The sequence below is a fragment of the Salmo salar genome, chromosome 17, assembly GCF_965601325.2.
Source record: "Salmo salar chromosome 17, fSalSal1, whole genome shotgun sequence".
Lineage (NCBI taxonomy): Eukaryota > Metazoa > Chordata > Actinopteri > Salmoniformes > Salmonidae > Salmo > Salmo salar.
In genome coordinates, this window is record NC_138307.1 from 77681619 (window position 1) to 77707374 (window position 25756).

Below are 25756 nucleotides of genomic sequence, written 5' to 3' on the forward strand. Positions count from 1 at the left end.
TTGCAGACCCTCTGCAGTACCTGTAGGCATCCACGGACGCCCGGTTGAATACACCTGTTTTAAATGACACTATGACTAGCACCTCGCTTTTACCAAAGATACTTCCTGTATGGCTAGCGCCTCACCTTTACCAAAGAAACTTCCTGTATGGCTAGCACCTCGCTTTTACCAAAGACACTTCCTGTATGGCTAGCACCTCGCTTTTACCAAAGATACTTCCTGTATGGCTAGCACCTCGCTTTTACCAAAGATACTTCCTGTATGGCTAGCACCTCGCTTTTACCAAAGATACTTCCTGTATGGCTAGCACCTCGCTTTTACCAAAGATACTTCCTGTATGGCTAGCACGTCGCTTTTACCAAAGATACTTCCTGTATGGCTAGCACCTCGCTTTTACCAAATATACCTCCTGTATGGCTAGCACGTCGCTTTTACCAAAGATACTTCCTGTATGGCTAGCACCTCGCTTTTACCAAAGATACTTCCTGTATGGCTAGCACCTCGCTTTTACCAAAGATACTTCCTGTATGGCTAGCGCCTCGCTTTTACCAAAGATACTTCCTGTATGGCTAGCACCTCGCTTTTACCAAAGATACTTCCTGTATGGCTAGCACCTCGCTTTTACCAAAGATACTTCCTGTATGGCTAGCACCTCGCTTTTACCAAAGATACTTCCTGTATGGCTAGCACGTCGCTTTTACCAAAGATACTTCCTGTATGGCTAGCACCTCGCTTTTACCAAAGATACTTCCTGTATGGCTAGCACCTCGCTTTTACCAAAGATACTTCCTGTATGGCTAGCACCTCGCTTTTACCAAAGACACTTCCTGTATGACTAGCACCTCGCTTTTACCAAAGATACTTCCTGTATGGCTAGCACCTCGCTTTTACCAAAGACACTTCCTGTATGACTAGCACCTCGCTTTTACCAAAGACACTTCCTTTATGGCTAACACATTGCTTTTACCAAAGACACTTCCTGTATGGCTAGCACATTGCTTTTACCAAAGACATTTCCTGTATGGCTAGCACATTGCTTTTACCAAAGACATTTCCGGGCGCCTGCTCGCACCCTGAGGCTAGCACATTGCTTTTCCGCACCGGGAGACAGCACAGCTCCGCCTTCCTGTATGGCTAGCACATTGCTTTTACCAAAGACATTTCCTGTATGGCTAGCACATTGCTTTTACCAAAGACATTTCCTGTATGGCTAGCACATTGCTTTTACCAAAGACACTTCCTGTATGGCTAGCACATTGCTTTTACCAAAGACATTTCCTGTATGGCTAGCACATTGCTTTTACCAAAGACATTTCCTGTATGGCTAGCACATTGCTTTTACCAAAGACACTTCCGGGATGACTAGCACATTGCTTTTACCAAAGACACTTCCTGTATGACTAGCACATTGTTTTTACCAAAGACACTTAGCTACTGTATGGATGTGAATTATTTAAATGGTTTGTATTCCTGTATGTGAATTCTGTTGTTTGTATACTTGAATATGCTGATCTTAACAAAATTGATTTATGTGGACAATAAAGTAAATCTAATCTAATCCGATCTATTCTAGACCCAGGCCTATCCCAACCCCAACCACGACCCTAGCCTGCCCAAGAGCACCATGACCCTGGGTCGCTCCGGAGCAAAGCTCCCATACGGCATCCGGACAACCGCCATGGGCTCCAACCCCAACATCAGCCAGGGAGGTGGAGGCTCATCCATGCCCAGTGACAGCATCGCGTTTGGGTGTGACCACGTGTCCTCGTCCCAGTCCAGCCTCCAGCAGGCGTCCACGGTGCCTCACTCCTTACGCCAAACCAGAGACAACACCATCATGGACCTCCAGACCCAGCTGAAGGAGGTGCTGAGGGAGAACGAGCTCCTCCGGGGGGAGCTGGATGTGAAGGAGAGCAAGCTGAGCTCTTCCATGAACTCTATCAAGACCTTCTGGAGCCCGGAGCTGAAGAAGGAGAGAGCCCTGAGGAAGGACGAGGTGTCCAAGATCTCCGTCTGGAAGGAGCAGTACAGAGTGGTGCAGGACGAGACTCAGGTAAGATCCTGGAGTCACTGGCAGTACATGTAGTTAGACTGGAAGGAGCAGTACAGAGTGGTGCAGGACGAGACTCAGGTAAGATCCTGGAGTCACTGGCAGTACATGTAGTTAGACTGGAAGGAGCAGTACATGTAGTTAGACTGGAAGGATCAGTACATGTAGTTAGACTGGAAGGAGCAGTACATGTAGTTAGACTGGAAGGAGCAGTACATGTAGTTAGACTGGAAGGAGCAGTACATGTAGTTAGACTGGAAGGATCAGTACATGTAGTTAGACTGGAAGGATCAGTACATGTAGTTAGACTGGAAGGATCAGTACATGTAGTTAGACTGGAAGGAGCAGTACATGTAGTTAGACTGGAAGGAGCAGTACATGTAGTTAGACTGGAAGGATCAGTACATGTAGTTAGACTGGAAGGATCAGTACATGTAGTTAGACTGGAAGGATCAGTACATGTAGTTAGACTGGAAGGAGCAGTACATGTAGTTAGACTGGAAGGAGCAGTACATGTAGTTAGACTGGAAGGATCAGTACATGTAGTTAGACTGGAAGGATCAGTACATGTAGTTAGACTGGAAGGATCAGTACATGTAGTTAGACTGGAAGGATCCGTACATGTAGTTAGACTGGAAGGAGCAGTACATGTAGTTAGACTGGAAGGAGCAGTACATGTAGTTAGACTGGAAGGAGTGTGAAGTCATTCAGGTAGGATGCAGAGACTCACATGGAAGTTGGAAGTTGGTCCTAAGGACACAGGTTGGTTCTAACCATTGGGTCAGTTGTTGGTGGTTTTGCAGGGTGTTGTAACCCTGGTCAAAGGTGAAGAGGTCAGAGTGAGTTGTATAAGCTGTTAGTGCTGTTGTTGTCTCTTCCATATTTAGCTCACAGTTAGCCAGAGATCTGCCTTCCGCCTCAGATTTTTCCCCCTCCGGCTGTGTGTGCGTGTGAGTGTGTGACGTCGGTCAGTGAGCAGCTGGTTCGCCTGTCTGCTGAGTTGGATAAATCTGGGGTCTGTCTGGGCAGATTTGAACCCACAAAGCTTGATCACAACCTCTTATTGGGAACACAATTTTGAGATGGTATCCTAATTCTGTAGTGAAGGATGGAGACAGTTTTATCTAATTCTGTAGTGAGGATGGAGACAGTTTTATCTAATTCTGTAGTGAGGATGGAGACAGTTTTATCTAATTCTGTAGTGAAGGATGGAACCAGTTTTATCTAATTCTGTAGTGAAGGATGGAGACAGTTTTATCTAATTCTGTAGTGAAGGATGGAGACAGTTTTATCTAATTCTGTAGTGAGGATAGACACAGTTTTATCTAATCCTGTCATCTAGCTTAGATGTAGTGAAGGATGGAACCCGTTTTATCTAATTCTGTAGTGAAGGATGGAACCCGTTTTATCTAATTCTGTAGTGAAGGATGGAACCCGTTTTATCTAATTCTGTAGTGAGGATGAAGACAGTTTTATCTAATTCTGTAGTGAAGGATGGAATCAGTTTTATCTAATTCTGTAGTGAAGGATGGAATCAGTTTTATCTAATTCTGTAGTGAAGGATGGAACCAGTTTTATCTAATTCTGTAGTGAAGGATGGAGACAGTTTTATCTAATTCTGTAGTGAAGGATGGAACCAGTTTTATCTAATTCTGTAGTGAAGGATGGAGACAGTTTTATCTAATTCTGTAGTGAGGATAGAGACAGTTTTATCTAATCCTGTCATCTAGCTTAGAAACCAGGTGTAATTTCCAGTCCTACCTTCCCTGTATCCTGTCTAACCTGTTCTAAAACAGAAAGGTTGCTGTGGGCATTTGATCTGATGACAGGTTCGATGGGATACAGGACAGGTAGGACTGGACGTCACACATTTAAAATAAAAATATGTATATATTTTTTTATTTCACCTTTATTTAACCAGGTAGGCCAGCTGAGAACAAGTTCTCATTTACAACTGCGACCTGGCCAAGATAAAGCAAAGCAGTGCGACACAAACAACAACACAGAGCTACACATGGAATAAACAAACGTACAGTACACAATAGAAAGGTCTATATACAGCATGTGCAAATGAGGTAAGATTAGGGAGGTAAGGCAATAAATAGGCCATAGTGGCAAAATAATTACAATTTAGCAATTAAACACTGGAATGGTAGATGTGCAGAAGATAAATGTGCAAGTAGAGATACTGGAGTGCAAAGGAGCAAGATAAATAAACACCTGGTTTCTTCCCTGATGCCAAAAAGCAGACCTTCTTAGAAAGCCTTTAGCTGTATCTGACTGGTTTTCTCCTGTTGTTGTAATGGCTGCTGTTCTGGGGGGAACCATGATGAACCTGGTAACTGGGTTTATTTACAGGCCACCTGTAAGAATAGAGGGGGAAAGGGAGATACCAGGTCAGATGTACAACTGAATGCCTTCTACTGAAATGTGTCTTCCTCATTTAACCCAACCCCTCTGAATCAGAGAGGTGAGGGGGGACTGCCTTAATGGACGTCCAGGTCTTCAGCGCCCGGGGAACACTGGGTTAACTGCCTTGTTCAGGGGAACAGTGGGTTAACTGCCTTGTTCAGGGGAACAGTGGGTTAACTGCCTTGTTCAGGGGAACAGTGGGTTAACTGCCTTGTTCAGGGGAACAGTGGGTTAACTGCCTTGTTCAGGGGAACAGTGGGTTAACTGCCTTGTTCAGGGGAACAGTGGGTTAACTGCCTTGTTCAGGGGAACAGTGGGTTAACTGCCTTGTTCAGGGGAACAGTGGGTTAACTGCCTTGTTCAGGGGAACAGTGGGTTAACTGCCTTGTTCAGGGGAACAGTGGGTTAACTGCCTTGTTCAGGGGAACAGTGGGTTAACTGCCTTGTTCAGGGGAACAGTGGGTTAACTGCCTTGTTCAGGGGAACAGTGGGTTAACTGCCTTGCTCAGGGGAACAGTGGGTTAACTGCCTTGTTCAGGGGAACAGTGGGTTAACTGCCTTGTTCAGGGAACAGTGGTTAACTGCCTTGCTCAGGGGAACACTGGGTTAACTGCCTTGTTCAAGGGAACACTGGGTTAACTGCCTTGTTCAGGGGAACACTGGGTTAACTGCCTTGTTCAGGGGAACACTGGGTTAACTGCCTTGTTCAGGGGAACAGTGGGTTAACTGCCTTGTTCAGGGGAACAGTGGGTTAACTGCCTTGTTCAGGGGAACACTGGGTTAACTGCCTTGTTCAGGGGAACACTGGGTTAACTGCCTTGTTCAGGGGAACAGTGGGTTAACTGCCTTGTTCAGGGGAACAGTGGGTTAACTGCCTTGTTCAGGGGAACAGTGGGTTAACTGCCTTGTTCAGGGGAACAGTGGGTTAACTGCCTTGTTCAGGGGAACAGTGGGTTAACTGCCTTGTTCAGGGGAACACTGGGTTAACTGCCTTGTTCAGGGGAACACTGGGTTAACTGCCTTGTTCAGGGGAACACTGGGTTAACTGTCTTGTTCAGGGGAACACTGGGTTAACTGTCTTGTTCAGGGGCAGAACGACAGATCAAACAGAAAGCTGTAAAGTTTCATTACATACATGCTGTGATATTGGTGATGATGATGATGATGCCAAATAAGGTGTCTTTCACAACTACACACACATGCATGCACAAACAACACAAACACACACAAACACTCACGAGCACGCACACACAAACAACACACAGCTGTCAGAACCACACCTCATTGTGAAATCAGTGAAGGAATTGCAGTATAAATCACAGCACGTCCTGGAAGAGCACACAGAAATAGCTGTATTCAGATGGCCTGTCAGCCAGATGGACAGAGTGTATTCAGATGGCCTGTCAGCCAGATGGACAGAGTGTATTCAGATGGCCTGTCAGCCAGATGGACAGAGTGTATTCAGATGGCCTGTCAGCCAGATGGACGTAGTGTATTCAGATGGCCTGTCAGCCAGATGGACGTAGTGTATTCAGATGGCCTGTCAGCCAGATGGATGTAGTGTATTCAGATGGCCTGTCAGCCAGATGGACAGAGTGTATTCAGATGGCCTGTCAGCCAGATGGACAGAGTGTATTCAGATGGCCTGTCAGCCAGATGGACAGAGTGTATTCAGATGGCCTGTCAGCCAGATGGACAGAGTGTATTCAGATGGCCTGTCAGCCAGATGGATGTAGTGTATTCAGATGGCCTGTCAGCCAGATGGATGTAGTGTATTCAGATGGCCTGTCAGCCAGATGGACAGAGTGTATTCAGATGGCCTGTCAGCCAGATGGACAGAGTGTATTCAGATGGCCTGTCAGCCAGATGGACGTAGTGTATTCAGATGGCCTGTCAGCCAGATGGACAGAGTGTATTCAGATGGCCTGTCAGCCAGATGGATGTAGTGTATTCAGATGGCCTGTCAGCCAGATGGACAGAGTGTATTCAGATGGCCTGTCAGCCAGATGGATGTAGTGTATTCAGATGGCCTGTCAGCCAGATGGACAGAGTGTATTCAGATGGCCTGTCAGCCAGATGGACAGAGTGTATTCAGATGGCCTGTCAGCCAGATGGACAGAGTGTATTCAGATGGCCTGTCAGCCAGATGGACAGAGTGTATTCAGATGGCCTGTCAGCCAGATGGACAGAGTGTATTCAGATGGCCTGTCAGCCAGATGGACAGAGTGTATTCAGATGGCCTGTCAGCCAGATGGATGTAGTGTATTCAGATGGCCTGTCAGCCAGATGGACAGAGTGTATTCAGATGGCCTGTCAGCCAGATGGACAGAGTGTATTCAGATGGCCTGTCAGCCAGATGGACGTAGTGTATTCAGATGGCCTGTCAGCCAGATGGACAGAGTGTATTCAGATGGCCTGTCAGCCAGATGGATGTAGTGTATTCAGATGGCCTGTCAGCCAGATGGACAGAGTGTATTCAGATGGCCTGTCAGCCAGATGGATGTAGTGTATTCAGATGGCCTGTCAGCCAGATGGACAGAGTGTATTCAGATGGCCTGTCAGCCAGATGGACAGAGTGTATTCAGATGGCCTGTCAGCCAGATGGACAGAGTGTATTCAGATGGCCTGTCAGCCAGATGGACAGAGTGTATTCAGATGGCCTGTCAGCCAGATGGACAGAGTGTATTCAGATGGCCTGTCAGCCAGATGGACAGAGTGTATTCAGATGGCCTGTCAGCCAGATGGACAGAGTGTATTCAGATGGCCTGTCAGCCAGATGGACAGAGTGTATTCAGATGGCCTGTCAGCCAGATGGACAGAGTGTATTCAGATGGCCTGTCAGCCAGATGGACAGAGTGTATTCAGATGGCCTGTCAGCCAGATGGACAGAGTGTATTCAGATGGCCTGTCAGCCAGATGGACAGAGTGTATTCAGATGGCCTGTCAGCCAGATGGACGAGTGTATTCAGATGGCCTGTCAGCCAGATGGACAGAGTGTATTCAGATGGCCTGTCAGCCAGATGGACAGAGTGTATTCAGATGGCCTGTCAGCCAGATGGACAGAGTGTATTCAGATGGCCTGTCAGCCAGATGGACAGAGTGTATTCAGATGGCCTGTCAGCCAGATGGACAGAGTGTAATGTCCCAGGAGCCTCTCAGTGGGCTGTTACAGTCACCCCACTGTGTCCTAAAAACATCTCAGGAACAGAGTGTGGGCTTCTGGAAGTGTGTGTGTGTGTATGTGTGTGTGAGTGTGAGAGACCATCCTCCCTTATCCCAGGAGATGACTCAAGCGCCAGGAACAATTTGAGAGTGACAGAGAGAGAGAAAGACAGAGAGGGGGACAAAGAGAGAAAGAAATAGATAAATCTGTCTCCATCCTTTCACTACCCCACCACTTTTCACAGGGTTTTCAGACATTTCCTCACATCTTTTATACCCTCCTCTTCACCTCTCCTCCTCTCAGATGGAGTGATAGAACATGTCATGGAATATATGAGAGAGAGAGAGAGAGAGAGAGAGAGAGAGAGAGAGAGAGAGAGAGAGAGAGAGAGAGAGAGAGAGAGAGAGAGAGAGAGAGAGAGAGAGAGAGAGAGAGAGAGAGAGAGAGAGAGAGAGAGAGGAATCCCAGTGCATACCAAGACTCTCACTCCAGACTCAGTTGAGGACCCTTTAACATGGCTGGATCTGGAGTAGTCTCTAGGGGTCATAGAGTGGGCTGTGGATGTGTAGCCAGGTGTGTGTGTATCTCTGTCTGTGTGTGTGTTGTGTGACAGAGTGTGGGCCTGACAGTGTATATTTCTTAGTTGTGTGTGATGCTGGTGACAGTGTAAGGTGTCAGTGGTCTCTGTGTTAGAAGAGCTATAGGACTGCAGTGGCTCACACCCAGACAGCCGACACTATTCATCTCAGGTTATGTCCCAAATGGCACCCTATTCCCTATATAGTGCACTACTTCTGACCATAGCACTATGGGCCCTAGTGCACTTTATAGGGAATAGGGTGCCATTTGGGATGTATTTTTACTTTAATTAATGCTCTGAAGAGAGAGGGCATGAAAAGAGAGAGGAGGAGGAGGAGATAAAGAGAGAGAGAAGGAGGGGTAGAGGAGAGTCTCTGTAGGAAATAGGTTCCTGTCTTATAAAAGAAACCAGTAAATCTGGTGTGTAAAGAGAGAGGGATGGAGGGAGGAGAGATAGGGGTGGACGGAGGAGAGATGGGGATGGGAGAGATAGGGGTGGAGGGAGGAGAGTTAGGGATGGAGGGAGGAGAGATAGGGATGGGAGAGATAGGGGTGGAGGGAGGAGAGATAGGGGTGGAGGGAGGAGAGATAGGGGTGGAGGGAGGAGAGATAGGGATGGAGGGAGGAGAGATAGGGATGGAGGGAGGAGAGATAGGGATGGGAGAGATAGGGGTGGAGGGAGGAGAGATAGGGGTGGAGGGAGGAGATAGGGATGGAGGGAGGAGCGATAGGGATGGGAGAGATAGGGGTGGAGGGAGGAGAGTTAGGGATGGAGGGAGGAGAGATAGGGATGGGAGAGATAGGGGTGGAGGGAGGAGAGATAGGGATGGAGGGAGGAGAGATAGGGATGGAGGGAGGAGAGATAGGGATGGGAGAGATAGGGGTGGAGGGAGGAGAGATAGGGATGGAGGGAGGAGAGATAGGGATGGGAGTGATAGGGGTGGAGGGAGGAGAGATAGGGATGGAGGGAGGAGAGATAGGGATGGGAGTGATAGGGGTGGAGGGAGGAGAGATAGGGGTGGAGGGAGGAGAGATAGGGGTGGAGGGAGGAGAGATAGGGGTGGAGGGAGGAGAGATAGGGGTGGAGGGAGGAGAGATAGGGGTGGAGGGAGGAGAGATAGGGGTGGAGGGAGGAGAGATAGGGGTGGAGGGAGGAGAGATAGGGGTGGAGGGAGGAGAGATAGGGGTGGAGGGAGGAGAGATAGGGGTGGAGGGAGGAGAGATAGGGGTGGAGGGAGGAGAGATGGGGTGGAGGGAGGAGAGATAGGGATGGAGGGAGGAGAGATAGGGGTGGAGGGAGGAGAGATAGGGGTGGAGGGAGGAGAGATAGGGATGGGAGAGATAGGGGTGGAGGGAGGAGAGATAGGGATGGGAGAGATAGGGGTGGAGGGAGGAGAGATAGGGATGGGAGTGATAGGGGTGGAGGGAGGAGAGATAGGGGTGGAGGGAGGAGAGATAGGGGTGGAGGGAGGAGAGATAGGGGTGGAGGGAGGAGAGATAGGGATGGGAGAGATAGGGGTGGAGGGAGGAGAGATAGGGATGGAGGGAGGAGAGATAGGGATGGAGGGAGGAGAGATAGGGAGGAGAGATAGGGGTGGAGGGAGGAGAGATAGGGAGGAGAGATAGGGGTGAGGGAGGAGAGATAGGGGTGGAGGGAGGAGAGATAGGGGTGGAGGGAGGAGAGATAGGGGTGGAGGGAGGAGAGATAGGGGTGGAGGGAGGAGAGATAGGGGTGGAGGGAGGAGAGATAGGGGTGGAGGGAGGAGAGATAGGGGATGGAGGGAGGAGAGATGGGGATGGAGGGAGGAGAGATAGGGATGGAGGGAGGAGAGATAGGGATGGAGGGAGGAGAGATAGGGATGGAGGGAGGAGAGATAGGGATGGAGGGAGGAGAGATAGGGATGGAGGGAGGAGAGATAGGGGTGGAGGGAGGAGAGATAGGGATGGAGGGAGGAGAGATAGGGATGGAGGGAGGAGCGATAGGGATGGAGGGAGGAGAGATAGGGATGGAGGGAGGAGAGATAGGGATGGAGGGAGGAGAGATAGGGATGGAGGGAGGAGAGATGGGGTGGAGGGAGGAGAGATAGGAGGTGGAGGGAGGAGAGATAGGAGGTGGAGGGAGGAGAGATAGGGGTGGAGGCAGGGATATAGAGACAGACAGGCGAGAGAGAGGAAGGGATTGAGATAGACAGAAAAAATTGGCCCAATAGTTGCATCATTAAAAACACAAACTTTACTTCATTTTACAGACCCAGAAAATGAAAGCAAGCCCCCCTCCTCATCCACCATGCTAGAGTAGCTAACGCTAATCCCAGATGTTGTGTATCTGTTCAGCCAATCAGGTTGAAACTATCAGACCAGGGGTTCCGTTTCTTTTTTGCCTGCTGTGTTAGCAGCATCGCATTAGTGGAAACTGAGACTGTTCTCAGGGCAGAACAGCTTGTAGCTAGATAAGTTTGAGTCGCGTCGTGACAAGCTTTGCTAACTCTAACCCTTTTCCTAACCTTAACCTAATTCTCCTAACCTGTTGCGTAAATTCTCCTAACCTGCTACAAGAAAATGACTTCTGCTAGTCAAAACTGGCAGACCCACCCTGAGAACAGTCTTGGTTTCCACTAATGCGATACAACACTGCATTAGGTTAGGTGTGAAAAAACACAATGCTGCAGCCTGATTGGCTGAACACGATACATACCATCCTGGATTAGCATTTAGCCACTAAATGGTGTTTCATGAGGAAAGCATATTTACGCCCGCCTTCTCACCATTAAATCAAGTTAAGGAGGAAATCGAAGCCTATGCAGCTTAAATGGAGAATGTTTTAGGTATGAACGGTCCACGAGGGACACGAGCTTATTGCCAGCTGGATATAATGCGTTTGGCCGGTAAAATGAATACGACTCAATACCGCCATCTTCAGGCCTTTGGGCTAACGGTACATAGAACACCCCCTGATGCCCCACACCTCTACAAAGTCCCCCAGATATACAGTTGAAGTTGGAAGTTTACATACACCTTAGCCAAATACATTTGAACTCAGTTTTTCACAATTCCTGACATTTAATCCTAGTAAAAATTCCCTGTCTTAGGTCAGTTAGGATCACCACTTTATTTTAAGAATGTGAAATGTCAGAATAATAGTAGAGAGAATGATTTATTTCAGCTATACCTTGACTTTGTTGTCCTTAAGCCATTTTGCCACAACTTTGGAAGAATGCTTGGGGTCATTGTCCATTTGGAAGACCCATTTGCGACCAAGCTTTAACTTCCTGACTGATGTCTTGAGATGTTGCTTCAATATATCCACATCATTTTCCTCCCTCATGATGCAATCTGTTTTGTGAAGTGCACCAGACCCTCCTGCAGCAAAGCACCCCCACAACATGATGCTGCCACCCCGTGCTTCACGGTTGGGATGGTGTTCTTCGGCTTCCAAGCCTCCCCCTTTTTCCTCCAAACATAACGATGGTCATTATGGCCAAACAGTTATATTTTTGTTTCATCAGACCTGAGGACATTTCTCCAAAAAGTACGATCTTTGTCCCCATGTGCAGTTGCAAACTGTAGTCTGGCTTTTTTTATGGCGGTTTTGGAGCAGTGGCTTCTTCATTGCTGAGCTGCCTTTCAGGTTATGTCGATATAGGACTCGTTTTACTGTGGATATAGATATTTTTGTACCTGTTTCCTCCAGCATTTTCACAAGTTCCTTTGCTGTTGTTCTGGGATTTATTTGCACTTTTCGCACCAATGTACGTTCATCTCTAGGAGACAGAACGCGTCTCCTTCCTGAGAGGTATGACGGCAGTGTGGTCCCATGGTGTTTATACTTGTGTACTATTGTTTGTACAGATGAACGTGGTACCTTCAGGCGTTTGGAAATTGCTTTCAAGGATGGACCAGATTTGTGGAGGTCTACAATTTTTTTTCTGAGGTCTTGGCTGATTTCTTTTGATTTTCCCGTGATGTCAAGCAAAGAGGCACTGAGTTTGAAGGTAGGCCTTGAAATACATCCACAGGTACACCTCCAATTGACTCAAATGATGTCAATTAGCCTATCAGAAGCTTCTAAAGCCATGACATAATTTTCTGGAATTTTCCAAGCTGTTTAAAGGCACAGTCAACTTAGTGTATGTAAACTTCTGACCCACTGGAACTGTGATACAGTGAATTATAAGGGAAATAATCTGTCTGTAAAGAATTGTTGGAAAAAGTACTTGTGTCATGCACAAAGTAGATGTCCTAACCGACTTGCCAAAACTATAGTTTGTTAACAATTTGTGGAGTGGTTTAAAAAACGAGTTTTAATGACTCCAACCTCAGTGTATGTAAACTTCCCACTTCAACTGTACCTGCTCCAGTGTGAGCAGAGGCCACACCAGCTGTAGCAGCACAGCTCTGGTGTCACTACACCCTGCCCCCTGCATCTCATGTTTCCTGGTCTTCCACACTGACATTTTGATTGGCTACACTATACCTAGACCCTCCTCCTGTTGGCTACACTATACCTAGACCCTCCTCCTCCTGGCTACACTATACCTAGACCCTCCTCCTGGCTACACTATACCTAGACCCTCCTCCTGTTGACTACACTATACCTAGACCCTCCTCCTGTTGGCTACACTATACCTAGATCCTCCTCCTCCTGGCTACAGTATACCTAGACCCTCCTCCTGTTGGCTACACTATACCTAGACCCTCCTCCTCCTGGCTACACTATACCTAGACCCTCCTCCTGTTGGCTACACTATACCTAGACCCTCCTCCTGTTGGCTACACTATACCTAGACCCTCCTCCTGGCTACACTATACCTAGACCCTCCTCCTGGCTACACTATACCTAGATCCTCCTCCTGTTGGCTACACTATACCTAGACCCTCCTCCTGTTGGCTACACTATACCTAGACCCTCCTCCTGTTGGCTACACTATACCTAGACCCTCCTCCTGGCTACACTATACCTAGACCCTCCTCCTCCTGGCTACACTATACCTAGACCCTCCTCCTGGCTACACTATACCTAGACCCTCCTCCTGTTGGCTACACTATACCTAGATCCTCCTCCTCCTGGCTACACTATACCTAGACCCTCCTCCTCCTGGCTACACTATACCTAGACCCTCCTCCTGTTGGCTACACTATACCTAGATCCTCCTCCTCCTGGCTACACTATACCTAGACCCTCCTCCTGTTGGCTACACTATACCTAGACCCTCCTCCTCCTGGCTACACTATACCTAGACCCTCCTCCTGGCTACACTATACCTAGATCCTCCTCCTGTTGGCTACACTATACCTAGACCCTCCTCCTGTTGGCTACACTATACCTAGACCCTCCTCCTGGCTACACTATACCTAGACCCTCCTCCTGGCTACACTATACCTAGACCCTCCTCCTCCTGTTGGCTACACTATACCTAGACCCTCCTCCTGTTGGCTACACTATACCTAGATCCTCCTCCTGGCTACACTATACCTAGACCCTCCTCCTGTTGGCTACACTATACCTAGACTCTCCTCCTGTTGGCTACACTATACCTAGACCCTCCTCCTGTTGGCTACACTATACCTAGACCCTCCTCCTGTTCGCTACACTCTACCTAGACCCTCCTCCTGGCTACACTATACCTAGACCCTCCTCCTGGCTACACTATACCTAGACCCTCCTCCTGTTGGCTACACTATACCTAGACCCTCCTCCTGGCTACACTATACCTAGACCCTCCTCCTGGCTACACTATACCTAGACCCTCCTCCTGGCTACACTATACCTAGACCCTCCTCCTGTTGGCTACACTATACCTAGACCCTCCTCCTGTTGGCTACACTATACCTAGACCCTCCTCCTGGCTACACTATACCTAGACCCTCCTCCTGTTGGCTACACTATACCTAGACTCTCCTCCTCCTGGCTACACTATACCTAGACCCTCCTCCTGTTGGCTACACTATACCTAGACCCTCCTCCTGTTGGCTACACTATACCTAGACCCTCCTCCTGGCTACACTATACCTAGACCCTCCTCCTGTTGGCTACACTATACCTAGACCCTCCTCCTGTTGGCTACACTATACCTAGACCCTCCTCCTGTTGGCTACACTATACCTAGATCCTCCTCCTGGCTACACTATACCTAGACCCTCCTCCTGTTGGCTACACTATACCTAGACCCTCCTCCTGTTGGCTACACTATACCTAGACCCTCCTCCTGTTGGCTACACTATACCTAGACCCTCCTCCTGGCTACACAATACCTAGACCCTCCTCCTCCTGGCTACACTATACCTAGACCCTCCTCCTGTTGGCTACACTATACCTAGACCCTCCTCCTGTTGGCTACACTATACCTAGACCCTCCTCCTGTTGACTACACTATACCTAGACCCTCCTCCTGTTGACTACACTATACATAGACCCTCCTCCTGTTGGCTACACTATACCTAGACCCTCCTCCTGTTGGCTACACTATACCTAGATCCTCCTCCTCCTGGCTACACTATACCTAGACCCTCCTTCTGTTGGCTACACTATACCTAGACCCTCCTCCTGTTGGCTACACTATACCTAGACCCTCCTCCTGGCTACACTATACCTAGACCCTCCTCCTGGCTACACTATACCTAGACCCTCCTCCTGTTGGCTACACTATACCTAGACCCTACTCCTGGCTACACTATACCTAGACCCTCCTCCTGTTGGCTACACTATACCTAGACCCTCCTCCTGTTGGCTACACTATACCTAGACCCTACTCCTGGCTACACTATACCTAGACCCTCCTCCTGGCTACACTATACCTAGACCCTCCTCCTGGCTACACTATACCTAGACCCTCCTCCTGTTGGCTACACTATACCTAGACCCTACTCCTGGCTACACTATACCTAGACCCTCCTCCTGGCTACAGTATACCTAGACCCTCCTCCTGGCTACACTATACCTAGACCCTCCTCCTGTTGGCTACACTATACCTAGACCCTCCTCCTGTTGGCTACACTATACCTAGACCCTCCTCCTCCTGTTGGCTACACTATACATAGACCCTCCTCCTGGCTACACTATACCTAGACCCTCCTCCTGTTGGCTACACTATACATAGACCCTCCTCCTGGCTACACTATACCTAGACCCTCCTCCTGTTGGCTACACTATACCTAGACCCTCCTCCTCCTGGCTACACTATACCTAGACCCTACTCCTGTTGGTTACACTATACCTAGACCCTTCTCCTGTTGGCTACACTATACCTAGACCCTCCTCCTGTTGGCTACACTATACCTAGACCCTCCTCCTGGCTACACTATACCTAGACCCTCCTCCTGGCTACACTATACCTAGACCCTACTCCTGGCTACACTATACCTAGACCCTTCTCCTGTTGGCTACACTATACCTAGACCCTCCTCCTGGCTACACTATACCTAGATCCTCCTCCTGTTGGCTACACTATACCTAGACCCTCCTCCTGTTGGCTACACTATACCTAGACCCTCCTCCTGGCTACACTCTACCTAGACCCTCCTCCTGTTGGCTACACTATACCTAGACCCTCCTCCTGGCTACACTATACCTAGACCCTCCTCCTGGCTACACTATACCTAGACCCTCCTCCTGTTGGCTACACTATACCTAGACCCTCCTCCTCCTGGCTACACTATACCTAGACCCTACTCCTGTTGGTTACACTATACCTAGACCCTTCTCCTGTTGGCTACACTCTACCTAGACCCTCCTCCTCCTGGCTACACTATACCTAGACCCTCCTCCTGGCTACACTATACCTAGACCCTCCTCCTGGCTACACTATACCTAGACCCTCCTCCTGTTGGCTACACTATACCTAGACCCTCCTCCTGTTGGCTACACTATACCTAGATCCTACTCCTGTTGGCTACACTATACCTAGACCCTCCTCCTGTTGGCTACACTATACCTAGACCCTCCTCCTGTTGGCTACACTATACCTAGATCCTACTCCTGTTGGCTACACTATACCTAGACCCTCCTCCTGTTGGCTACACTATACCTAGACCCTCCTCCTCCTGGCTACACTATACCTAGACCCTCCTCCTGGCTACACTATACCTAGACCCTCCTCCTCCTGTTGGCTACACTATACCTAGACCCTCCTCCTGTTGACTACACTATACATAGACCCTCCTCCTGGCTACACTATACCTAGACCCTACTCCTGGCTACACTATACCTAGACCCTCCTCCTGGCTACAGTATACCTAGACCCTCCTCCTGGCTACACTATACCTAGACCCTCCTCCTGGCTACACTATACCTAGACCCTCCTCCTGTTGGCTACACTATACCTAGACCCTCCTCCTGGCTACACTATACCTAGACCCTCCTCCTGGCTACACTATACCTAGACCCTCCTCCTGGCTACACTATACCTAGACCCTCCTCCTGGCTACACTATACCTAGACCCTCCTCCTGTTGGCTACACTATACCTAGACCCTCCTCCTCCTGGCTACACTATACCTAGACCCTCCTCCTGTTGGCTACACTATACCTAGACCCTCCTACTCCTGGCTACACTATACCTAGACCCTCCTCCTGGCTACACTATACCTAGACCCTCCTCCTGGCTACACTATACCTAGACCCTCCTCCTGTTGGCTACACTATACCTAGACCCTCCTCCTCCTGGCTACACTATACCTAGACCCTACTCCTGGCTACACTATACCTAGACCCTACTCCTGTTGGCTACACTATACCTAGACCCTTCTCCTGTTGGCTACACTATACCTAGACCCTCCTCCTGGCTACACTATACCTAGACCCTCCTCCTGGCTACACTATACCTAGACCCTCCTCCTGGCTACACTATACCTAGACCCTCCTCCTGGCTACACTATACCTAGACCCTCCTCCTGTTGGCTACACTATACCTAGACCCTCCTCCTCCTGGCTACACTATACCTAGACCCTCCTCCTGTTGGCTACACTATACCTAGACCCTCCTCCTCCTGGCTACACTATACCTAGACCCTACTCCTGTTGGTTACACTATACCTAGACCCTCCTCCTGTTGGCTACACTATACCTAGACCCTTCTCCTGTTGGCTACACTCTACCTAGACCCTCCTCCTCCTGGCTACACTATACCTAGACCCTACTCCTCCTGGCTACACTATACCTAGACCCTCCTCCTGGCTACACTATACCTAGACCCTCCTCCTGTTGGCTACACTATACCTAGACCCTCCTCCTGGCTACACTATACCTAGACCCTCCTCCTGTTGGCTACACTATACCTAGACCCTCCTCCTAGCTACACTATACCTAGACCCTCCTCCTGGCTACACTATACCTGGACCCTCCTCCTGTTGGCTACACTATACCTAGACCCTCCTCCTGGCTACACTATACCTAGACCCTCCTCCTGGCTACACTATACCTAGACCCTCCTCCTGGCTACACTATACCTAGACCCTCCTCCTGTTGGCTACACTATACCTAGACCCTACTCCTGTTGGCTACACTATACCTAGACCCTCCTCCTGGCTACACTATACCTAGACCCTCCTCCTCCTGGCTACACTATACCTAGACCCTCCTCCTGTTGGCTACACGATACCTAGACCCTCCTCCTGTTGGCTACACTATACCTAGACCCTCCTCCTGGCTACACGATACCTAGACCCTCCTCCTCCTGGCTACACTATACCTAGACCCTCCTCCTGTTGGCTACACTATACCTAGACCCTCCTCCTGTTGGCTACACTATACCTAGACCCTCCTCCTGTTGACTACACTATACCTAGACCCTCCTCCTGTTGGCTACACTATACCTAGACCCTCCTCCTGTTGACTACACTATACCTAGACCCTCCTCCTGTTGACTACACTATACATAGATCCTCCTCCTGTTGGCTACACTATACCTAGACCCTCCTCCTGTTGACTACACTATACCTAGACCCTCCTCCTGTTGGCTACACTATACCTAGACCCTCCTCCTGGCTACACTATACCTAGACCCTCCTCCTGTTGGCTACACTATACCTAGATCCTCCTCCTCCTGGCTACACTATACCTAGACCCTCCTTCTGTTGGCTACACTATACCTAGATCCTCCTCCTGGCTACACTATACCTAGACCCTCCTCCTGTTGGCTACACTATACCTAGACCCTCCTCCTAGCTACACTATACCTAGACCCTACTCCTGGCTACACTATACCTAGACCCTCCTCCTGGCTACACTATACCTAGACCCTCCTCCTGGCTACACTATACCTAGACCCTCCTCCTGTTGGCTACACTATACCTAGACCCTCCTCCTGTTGGCTACACTATACCTAGACCCTCCTCCTGTTGGCTACACTATACCTAGATCCTCCTCCTCCTGGCTACACTATACCTAGACCCTCCTCCTGGCTACACTATACCTAGACCCTCCTCCTGGCTACACTATACCTAGACCCTCCTCCTGGCTACACTATACCTAGACCCTCCTCCTGTTGGCTACACTATACCTAGACCCTCCTCCTCCTGGCTACACTATACCTAGACCCTACTCCTGTTGGTTACACTATACCTAGACCCTCCTCCTGTTGGCTACACTATACCTAGACCCTCCTCCTGTTGGCTACACTATACCTAGACCCTCCTCCTGTTGGCTACACTATACCTGGACCCTCCTCCTCCTGGCTACACTATACCTAGACCCTCCTCCTGTTGGCTACACTATACCTAGACCCTCCTCCTGTTGGCTACACTATACCTAGACCCTCCTCCTGTTGGCTACACTATACCTAGACCCTCCTCCTGGCTACACTATACCTAGACCCTCCTCCTGTTGGCTACACTATACCTAGACCCTCCTCCTGGCTACGCTATACCTAGACCCTCCTCCTGTTGGCTACACTATACCTAGACCCTCCTCCTGTTGGCTACACTATACCTAGACCCTCCTCCTGTTGGCTACACTATACCTAGACCCTCCTCCTGTTGGCTACACTATACCTAGACCCTCATCCTATTGGCTACGCTATACCTAGACCCTCCTCCTGTTGGCTACACTATACCTAGACCCTCCTCCTGTTGGCTACACTATACCTAGACCCTCCTCCTGTTGACTACACTATACCTAGACCCTCCTCCTCCTGGCTACACTATACCTAGATCCTCCTCCTGTTGGCTACACTATACCTAGACCCTCCTCCTGTTGGCTACACTATACCTAGACCCTCCTCCTGTTGGCTACACTATACCTAGACCCTCCTCCTGTTGGCTACACTATACCTAGACCCTCCTCCTGTTGGCTACACTATACCTAGACCCTCCTCCTCCTGGCTACACTATACCTAGATCCTCCTCCTGTTGGCTACACTATACCTAGACCCTCCTCCTGTTGGCTACACTATACCTAGACCCTCCTCCTGTTGGCTACACTATACCTAGACCCTCCTCCTCCTGGCTACACTATACCTAGACCCTCCTCCTGTTGGCTACACTATACCTAGACCCTCCTCCTATTGGCTACACTCTACCTAGACCCTCCTCCTGGCTACACTATACCTAGACCCTCCTCCTGTTGGCTACACTATACCTAGACCCTCCTCCTGTTGGCTACACTATACCTAGACCCTCCTCCTGGCTACACTATACCTAGACCCTCCTCCTGGCTACACTATACCTAGACCCTCCTCCTGGCTACACTATACCTAGACCCTCCTCCTGTTGGCTACACTATACCTAGACCCTCCTCCTGGCTACACTATACCTAGACCCTCCTCCTGTTGGCTACACTATACCTAGACCCTCCTCCTGTTGGCTACACTATACCTAGACCCTCCTCCTGTTGGCTACACTATACCTAGACCCTCCTCCTGTTGGCTACACTATACCTAGACCCTCCTCCTGGCTACACTATACCTAGACCCTCCTCCTGTTGACTACACTATACCTAGACGCTCCTCCTGTTGGCTACACTATACCTAGACCCTCCTCCTGGCTACACTATACCTAGATCCTCCTCCTGTTGGCTACACTATACCTAGACCCTCCTCCTGGCTACACTATACCTAGACCCTCCTCCTGGCTACACTATACATAGACCCTCCTCCTGTTGGCTACACTATACCTAGACCCTCCTCCTGGCTACACTATACCTAGACCCTCCTCCTCCTGGCTACACTATACCTAGACCCTCCTCCTGGCTACACTATACCTAGATCCTCCTCCTGTTGGCTACACTATACCTAGACCCTCCTCCTGGCTACACTATACCTAGACCCTCCTCCTGTTGGCTACACTATACCTAGACCCTCCTCCTGGCTACACTATACCTAGACCCTCCTCCTGGCTACACTATACCTAGATCCTCCTCCTGTTGGCTACACTATACCTAGACCCTCCTCCTGTTGGCTACACTATACCTAGACCCTCCTCCTCCTGGCTACACTATACCTAGACCCTCCTCCTGTTGGCTACACTATACCTAGACCCTCCTCCTGGCTACACGATACCTAGACCCTCCTCCTGTTGGCTACACTATACCTAGACCCTCCTCCTGTTGGCTACACTATACCTAGACCCTCCTCCTGGCTACACTATACCTAGACCCTCCTCCTGTTGGCTACACTATACCTAGACCCTCCTCCTGGCTACACTATACCTAGACCCTCCTCCTCCTGGCTACACTATACCTAGACTCTCCTTCTGTTGGCTACACTATACCTAGATCCTCCTCCTGTTGGCTACACTCTACCTAGACCCTCCTCCTGTTGGCTACACTATACCTAGACCCTCCTCCTGGCTACACTATACCTAGATCCTCCTCCTGTTGACTACACTATACCTAAACCCTCCTCCTGTTGGCTACACTATACCTAGACCCTCCTCCTCCTGGCTACACTATACCTAGATCCTCCTCCTCCTGGCTACACTATACCTAGACCCTCCTCCTGTTGGCTACACTATACCTAGACCCTCCTCCTGGCTACACTATACCTAGACCCTCCTCCTCCTGGCTACACTATACCTAGACCCTCCTCCTCCTGGCTACACTATACCTAGACCCTCCTCCTGGCTACACTATACCTAGACCCTCCTCCTGTTGGCTACACTATACCTAGACCCTCCTCCTATTGGCTACACTATACCTAGACCCTCCTCCTCCTGGCTACACTATACCTAGATCCTCCTCCTCCTGGCTACACTATACCTAGACCCTCCTCCTGTTGGCTACACTATACCTAGACCCTCCTCCTGGCTACACTATACCTAGACCCTCCTCCTCCTGTTGGCTACACTATACCTAGACCCTCCTCCTGGCTACACTATACCTAGACCCTCCTCCTGTTGACTACACTATACCTAGACCCTCCTCCTCCTGGCTACACTATACCTAGACCCTCCTCCTGTTGACTACACTATACCTAGACCCTCCTCCGCCTGGCTACACTATACCTAGATCCTACTCCTGTTGGCTACACTATACCTAGACCCTCCTCCTGTTGGCTACACTATACCTAGACCCTCCTCCTGTTGGCTACACTATACCTAGACCCTCCTCCTGGCTACACTATACCTAGACCCTCCTCCTGGCTACACTATACCTAGACCCTCCTCCTGGCTACACTATACCTAGACCCTCCTCCTCCTGGCTACACTATACCTAGACCCTCCTCCTGTTGGCTACACTATACCTAGACCCTCCTCCTCCTGGCTACACTATACCTAGATCCTCCTCCTGTTGGCTACACTATACCTAGACGCTCCTCCTGTTGGCTACACTATACCTAGACGCTCCTCCTGTTGGCTACACTATACCTAGACCCTCCTCCTATTGGCTACACTATACCTAGACCCTCCTCCTCCTGGCTACACTATACCTAGACCCTCCTCCTGTTGGCTACACTATACCTAGACCCTCCTCCTGTTGGCTACACTATACCTAGACCCTCCTCCTGGCTACACTATACCTAGACCCTCCTCCTCCTGGCTACACTATACCTAGACCCTCCTCCTATTGGCTACACTATACCTAGACCCTCCTCCTGTTGGCTACACTATACCTAGACCCTCCTCCTGGCTACACTATACCTAGACCCTCCTCCTCCTGTTGGCTACACTATACCTAGACCCTCCTCCTGGCTACACTATACATAGACCCTCCTCCTCCTGGCTACACTATACCTAGACGCTCCTCCTGTTGGCTACACTATACCTAGACCCTCCTCCTGTTGGCTACACTATACCTAGACCCTCCTCCTGGCTACACTATACCTAGACCCTCCTCCTGTTGACTACACTATACCTAGACCCTCCTCCTGTTGGCTACACTATACCTAGACCCTCCTCCTCCTGGTTACACTATACCTAGACCCTCCTCCTCCTGGCTACACTATACCTAGACCCTCCTCCTGTTGGCTACACTATACCTAGACCCTCCTCCTGTTGGCTACACTATACCTAGACCCTCCGCCTGTTGGCTACACTATACCTAGACCCTCCTCCTGGCTACACTATACCTAGACCCTCCTCCTGGCTACACTATACCTAGACCCTCCTCCTGGCTACACTATACCTAGACCCTCCTCCTGTTGGCTACACTATACCTAGACCCTCCTCCTGGCTACACTATACCTAGACCCTCCTCCTCCTGGCTACACTATACCTAGACCCTCCTCCTGTTGGCTACACTATACCTAGACCCTCCTCCTCCTGGCTACACTATACCTAGACCCTCCTCCTGGCTACACTATACCTAGACCCTCCTCCTGTTGACTACACTATACATAGACCCTCCTCCTGTTGGTTACACTATACCTAGACCCTCCTCCTGTTGGCTACACTATACCTAGACCCTCCTCCTCCTGTTGGCTACACTATACCTAGACCCTCCTCCTGTTGGCTACACTATACCTAGACCCTCCTCCTGTTGGCTACACTATACCTAGACCCTCCTCCTGTTGGCTACACTATACCTAGACCCTCCTCCTGGCTACACTATACCTAGACCCTACTCCTGTTGGCTACACTATACCTAGACCCTCCTCCTGTTGGCTACACTATACCTAGACCCTCCTCCTGGCTACACGATACCTAGACCCTCCTCCTGTTGGCTACACTATACCTAGACCCTCCTCCTGGCTACACTATACCTAGACCCTCCTCATGGCTACACTATACCTAGACCCTCCTCCTGGCTACACTATACCTAGACCCTCCTCCTGGCTACACTCTACCTAGACCCTCCTCCTGTTGGCTACACTATACCTAGACCCTCCTCCTGGCTACACTATACCTAGACCCTCCTTCTGGCTACACTATACCTAGACCCTCCTCCTGGCTACACTATACCTAGACCCTCCTCCTGGCTACACTATACCTAGACCCTCTTCCTGGCTACACTATACCTAGACCCTCCTCCTGTTGGCTACACTATACCTAGACCCTCCTCCTGGCTACACTATACCTAGACCCTCCTCCTGGCTACACTATACCTAGACCCTCCTCCTGTTGGCTACACTATACCTAGACCCTCCTCCTGTTGGCTACACTATACCTAGACCCTCCTCCTGTTGGCTACACTATACCTAGACCCTCCTCCTGTTGGCTACACTATACCTAGACCCTCCTCCTGGCTACACTATACCTAGATCCTCCTCCTGTTGGCTACACTATACCTAGACCCTCCTCCTGGCTACACTATACCTAGACCCTCCTCCTGGCTACACTATACCTAGACCCTCCTCCTGGCTACACTATACCTAGACCCTCCTCCTGGCTACACTATACCTAGACGCTCCTCCTGTTGGCTACACTATACCTAGACCCTCCTCCTATTGGCTACACTATACCTAGACCCTCCTCCTGTTGGCTACACTATACCTAGACCCTCCTCCTATTGGCTACACTATACCTAGACCCTCCTCCTGTTGGCTACACTATACCTAGACCCTCCTCCTGGCTACACTATACCTAGATCCTCCTCCTGGCTACACTATACCTAGACCCTCCTCCTGGCTACACTATACCTAGACCCTCCTCCTGGCTACACTCTACCTAGACCCTCCTCCTGGCTACACTATACCTAGACCCTCCTCCTGTTGGCTACACTCTACCTAGACCCTCCTCCTGTTGGCTACACTATACCTAGACCCTCCTCCTGGCTACACTATACCTAGACCCTCCTCCTGTTGGCTACACTATACCTAGACCCTCCTCCTGTTGGCTACACTATACCTAGACCCTCCTCCTGGCTACACTATACCTAGACCCTCCTCCTGGCTACACTATACCTAGACCCTCCTCCTCCTGGCTACACTATACCTAGACCCTACTCCTGTTGGCTACACTATACCTAGACCCTCCTCCTGGCTACACTATACCTAGACCCTCCTCCTGTTGGCTACACTATACCTAGACCCTCCTCCTGTTGACTACACTATACCTAGACCCTCCTCCTGTTGACTACACTATACCTAGACCCTCCTCCTGGCTACACTATACCTAGACCCTCCTCCTGTTGGCTACACTATACCTAGACCCTCCTCCTCCTGGCTACACTATACCTAGACCCTCCTCCTGTTGGCTACACTATACCTAGACCCTCCTCCTGTTGACTACACTATACCTAGACCCTCCTCCTGTTGGCTACACTATACCTAGACCCTCCTCCTGTTGGCTACACTATACCTAGACCCTCCTCCTGGCTACACTATACCTAGACCCTCCTCCTGGCTACACTATACCTAGACCCTCCTCCTGTTGGCTACACTATACCTAGACCCTCCTCCTGGCTACACTATACCTAGACCCTCCTCCTGTTGGCTACACTATACCTAGACCCTCCTCCTGTTGGCTACACTATACCTAGACCCTCCTCCTGGCTACACTATACCTAGACCCTCCTCCTCCTGTTGGCTACACTATACCTAGACCCTCCTCCTGGCTACACTATACCTAGACCCTCCTCCTCCTGGCTACACTATACCTAGACCCTCCTCCTGTTGGCTACACTCTACCTAGACCCTCCTCCTGGCTACACTATACCTAGACCCTACTCCTGTTGGCTACACTATACCTAGACCCTCCTCCTCCTGGCTACACTATACCTAGACCCTCCTCCTGGCTACACTATACCTAGACCCTCCTCCTGTTGACTACACTATACCTAGACCCTCCTCCTGTTGGCTACACTATACCTAGATCCTCCTCCTGTTGGCTACACTATACCTAGACCCTCCTCCTGTTGGCTACACTATACCTAGACCCTCCTCCTGTTGGCTACACTATACCTAGACCCTCCTCCTGTTGGCTACACTCTACCTAGACCCTCCTCCTGTTGGCTACACTCTACCTAGACCCTCCTCCTCCTGGCTACACTATACCTAGACCCTCCTCCTGTTGGCTACACTATACCTAGACCCTCCTCCTGGCTACACTATACCTAGACCCTCCTCCTGTTGGCTACACTATACCTAGACCCTCCTCCTCCTGGCTACACTATACCTAGACCCTCCTCCTGTTGGCTACACTATACCTAGACCCTCCTCCTGTTGACTACACTATACCTAGACC

The 25756-nt window shown here is 49.9% G+C and overlaps 1 protein-coding gene across 1 annotated transcript in view; it reads left to right on the forward strand.

Moving 5' to 3' along the window:
* Positions 1–25756, forward strand: part of LOC145861340 (ELKS/Rab6-interacting/CAST family member 1) — a 293504-nt gene that overhangs the window by 78536 nt on the left and 189212 nt on the right. Inside the window, exon 3 of the mRNA XM_082963346.1 lies at positions 1574–2053. Within this exon, the coding sequence (XP_082819472.1) occupies positions 1574–2053 (480 nt within the window). The remainder of the gene's footprint in view (positions 1–1573; positions 2054–25756) is intronic.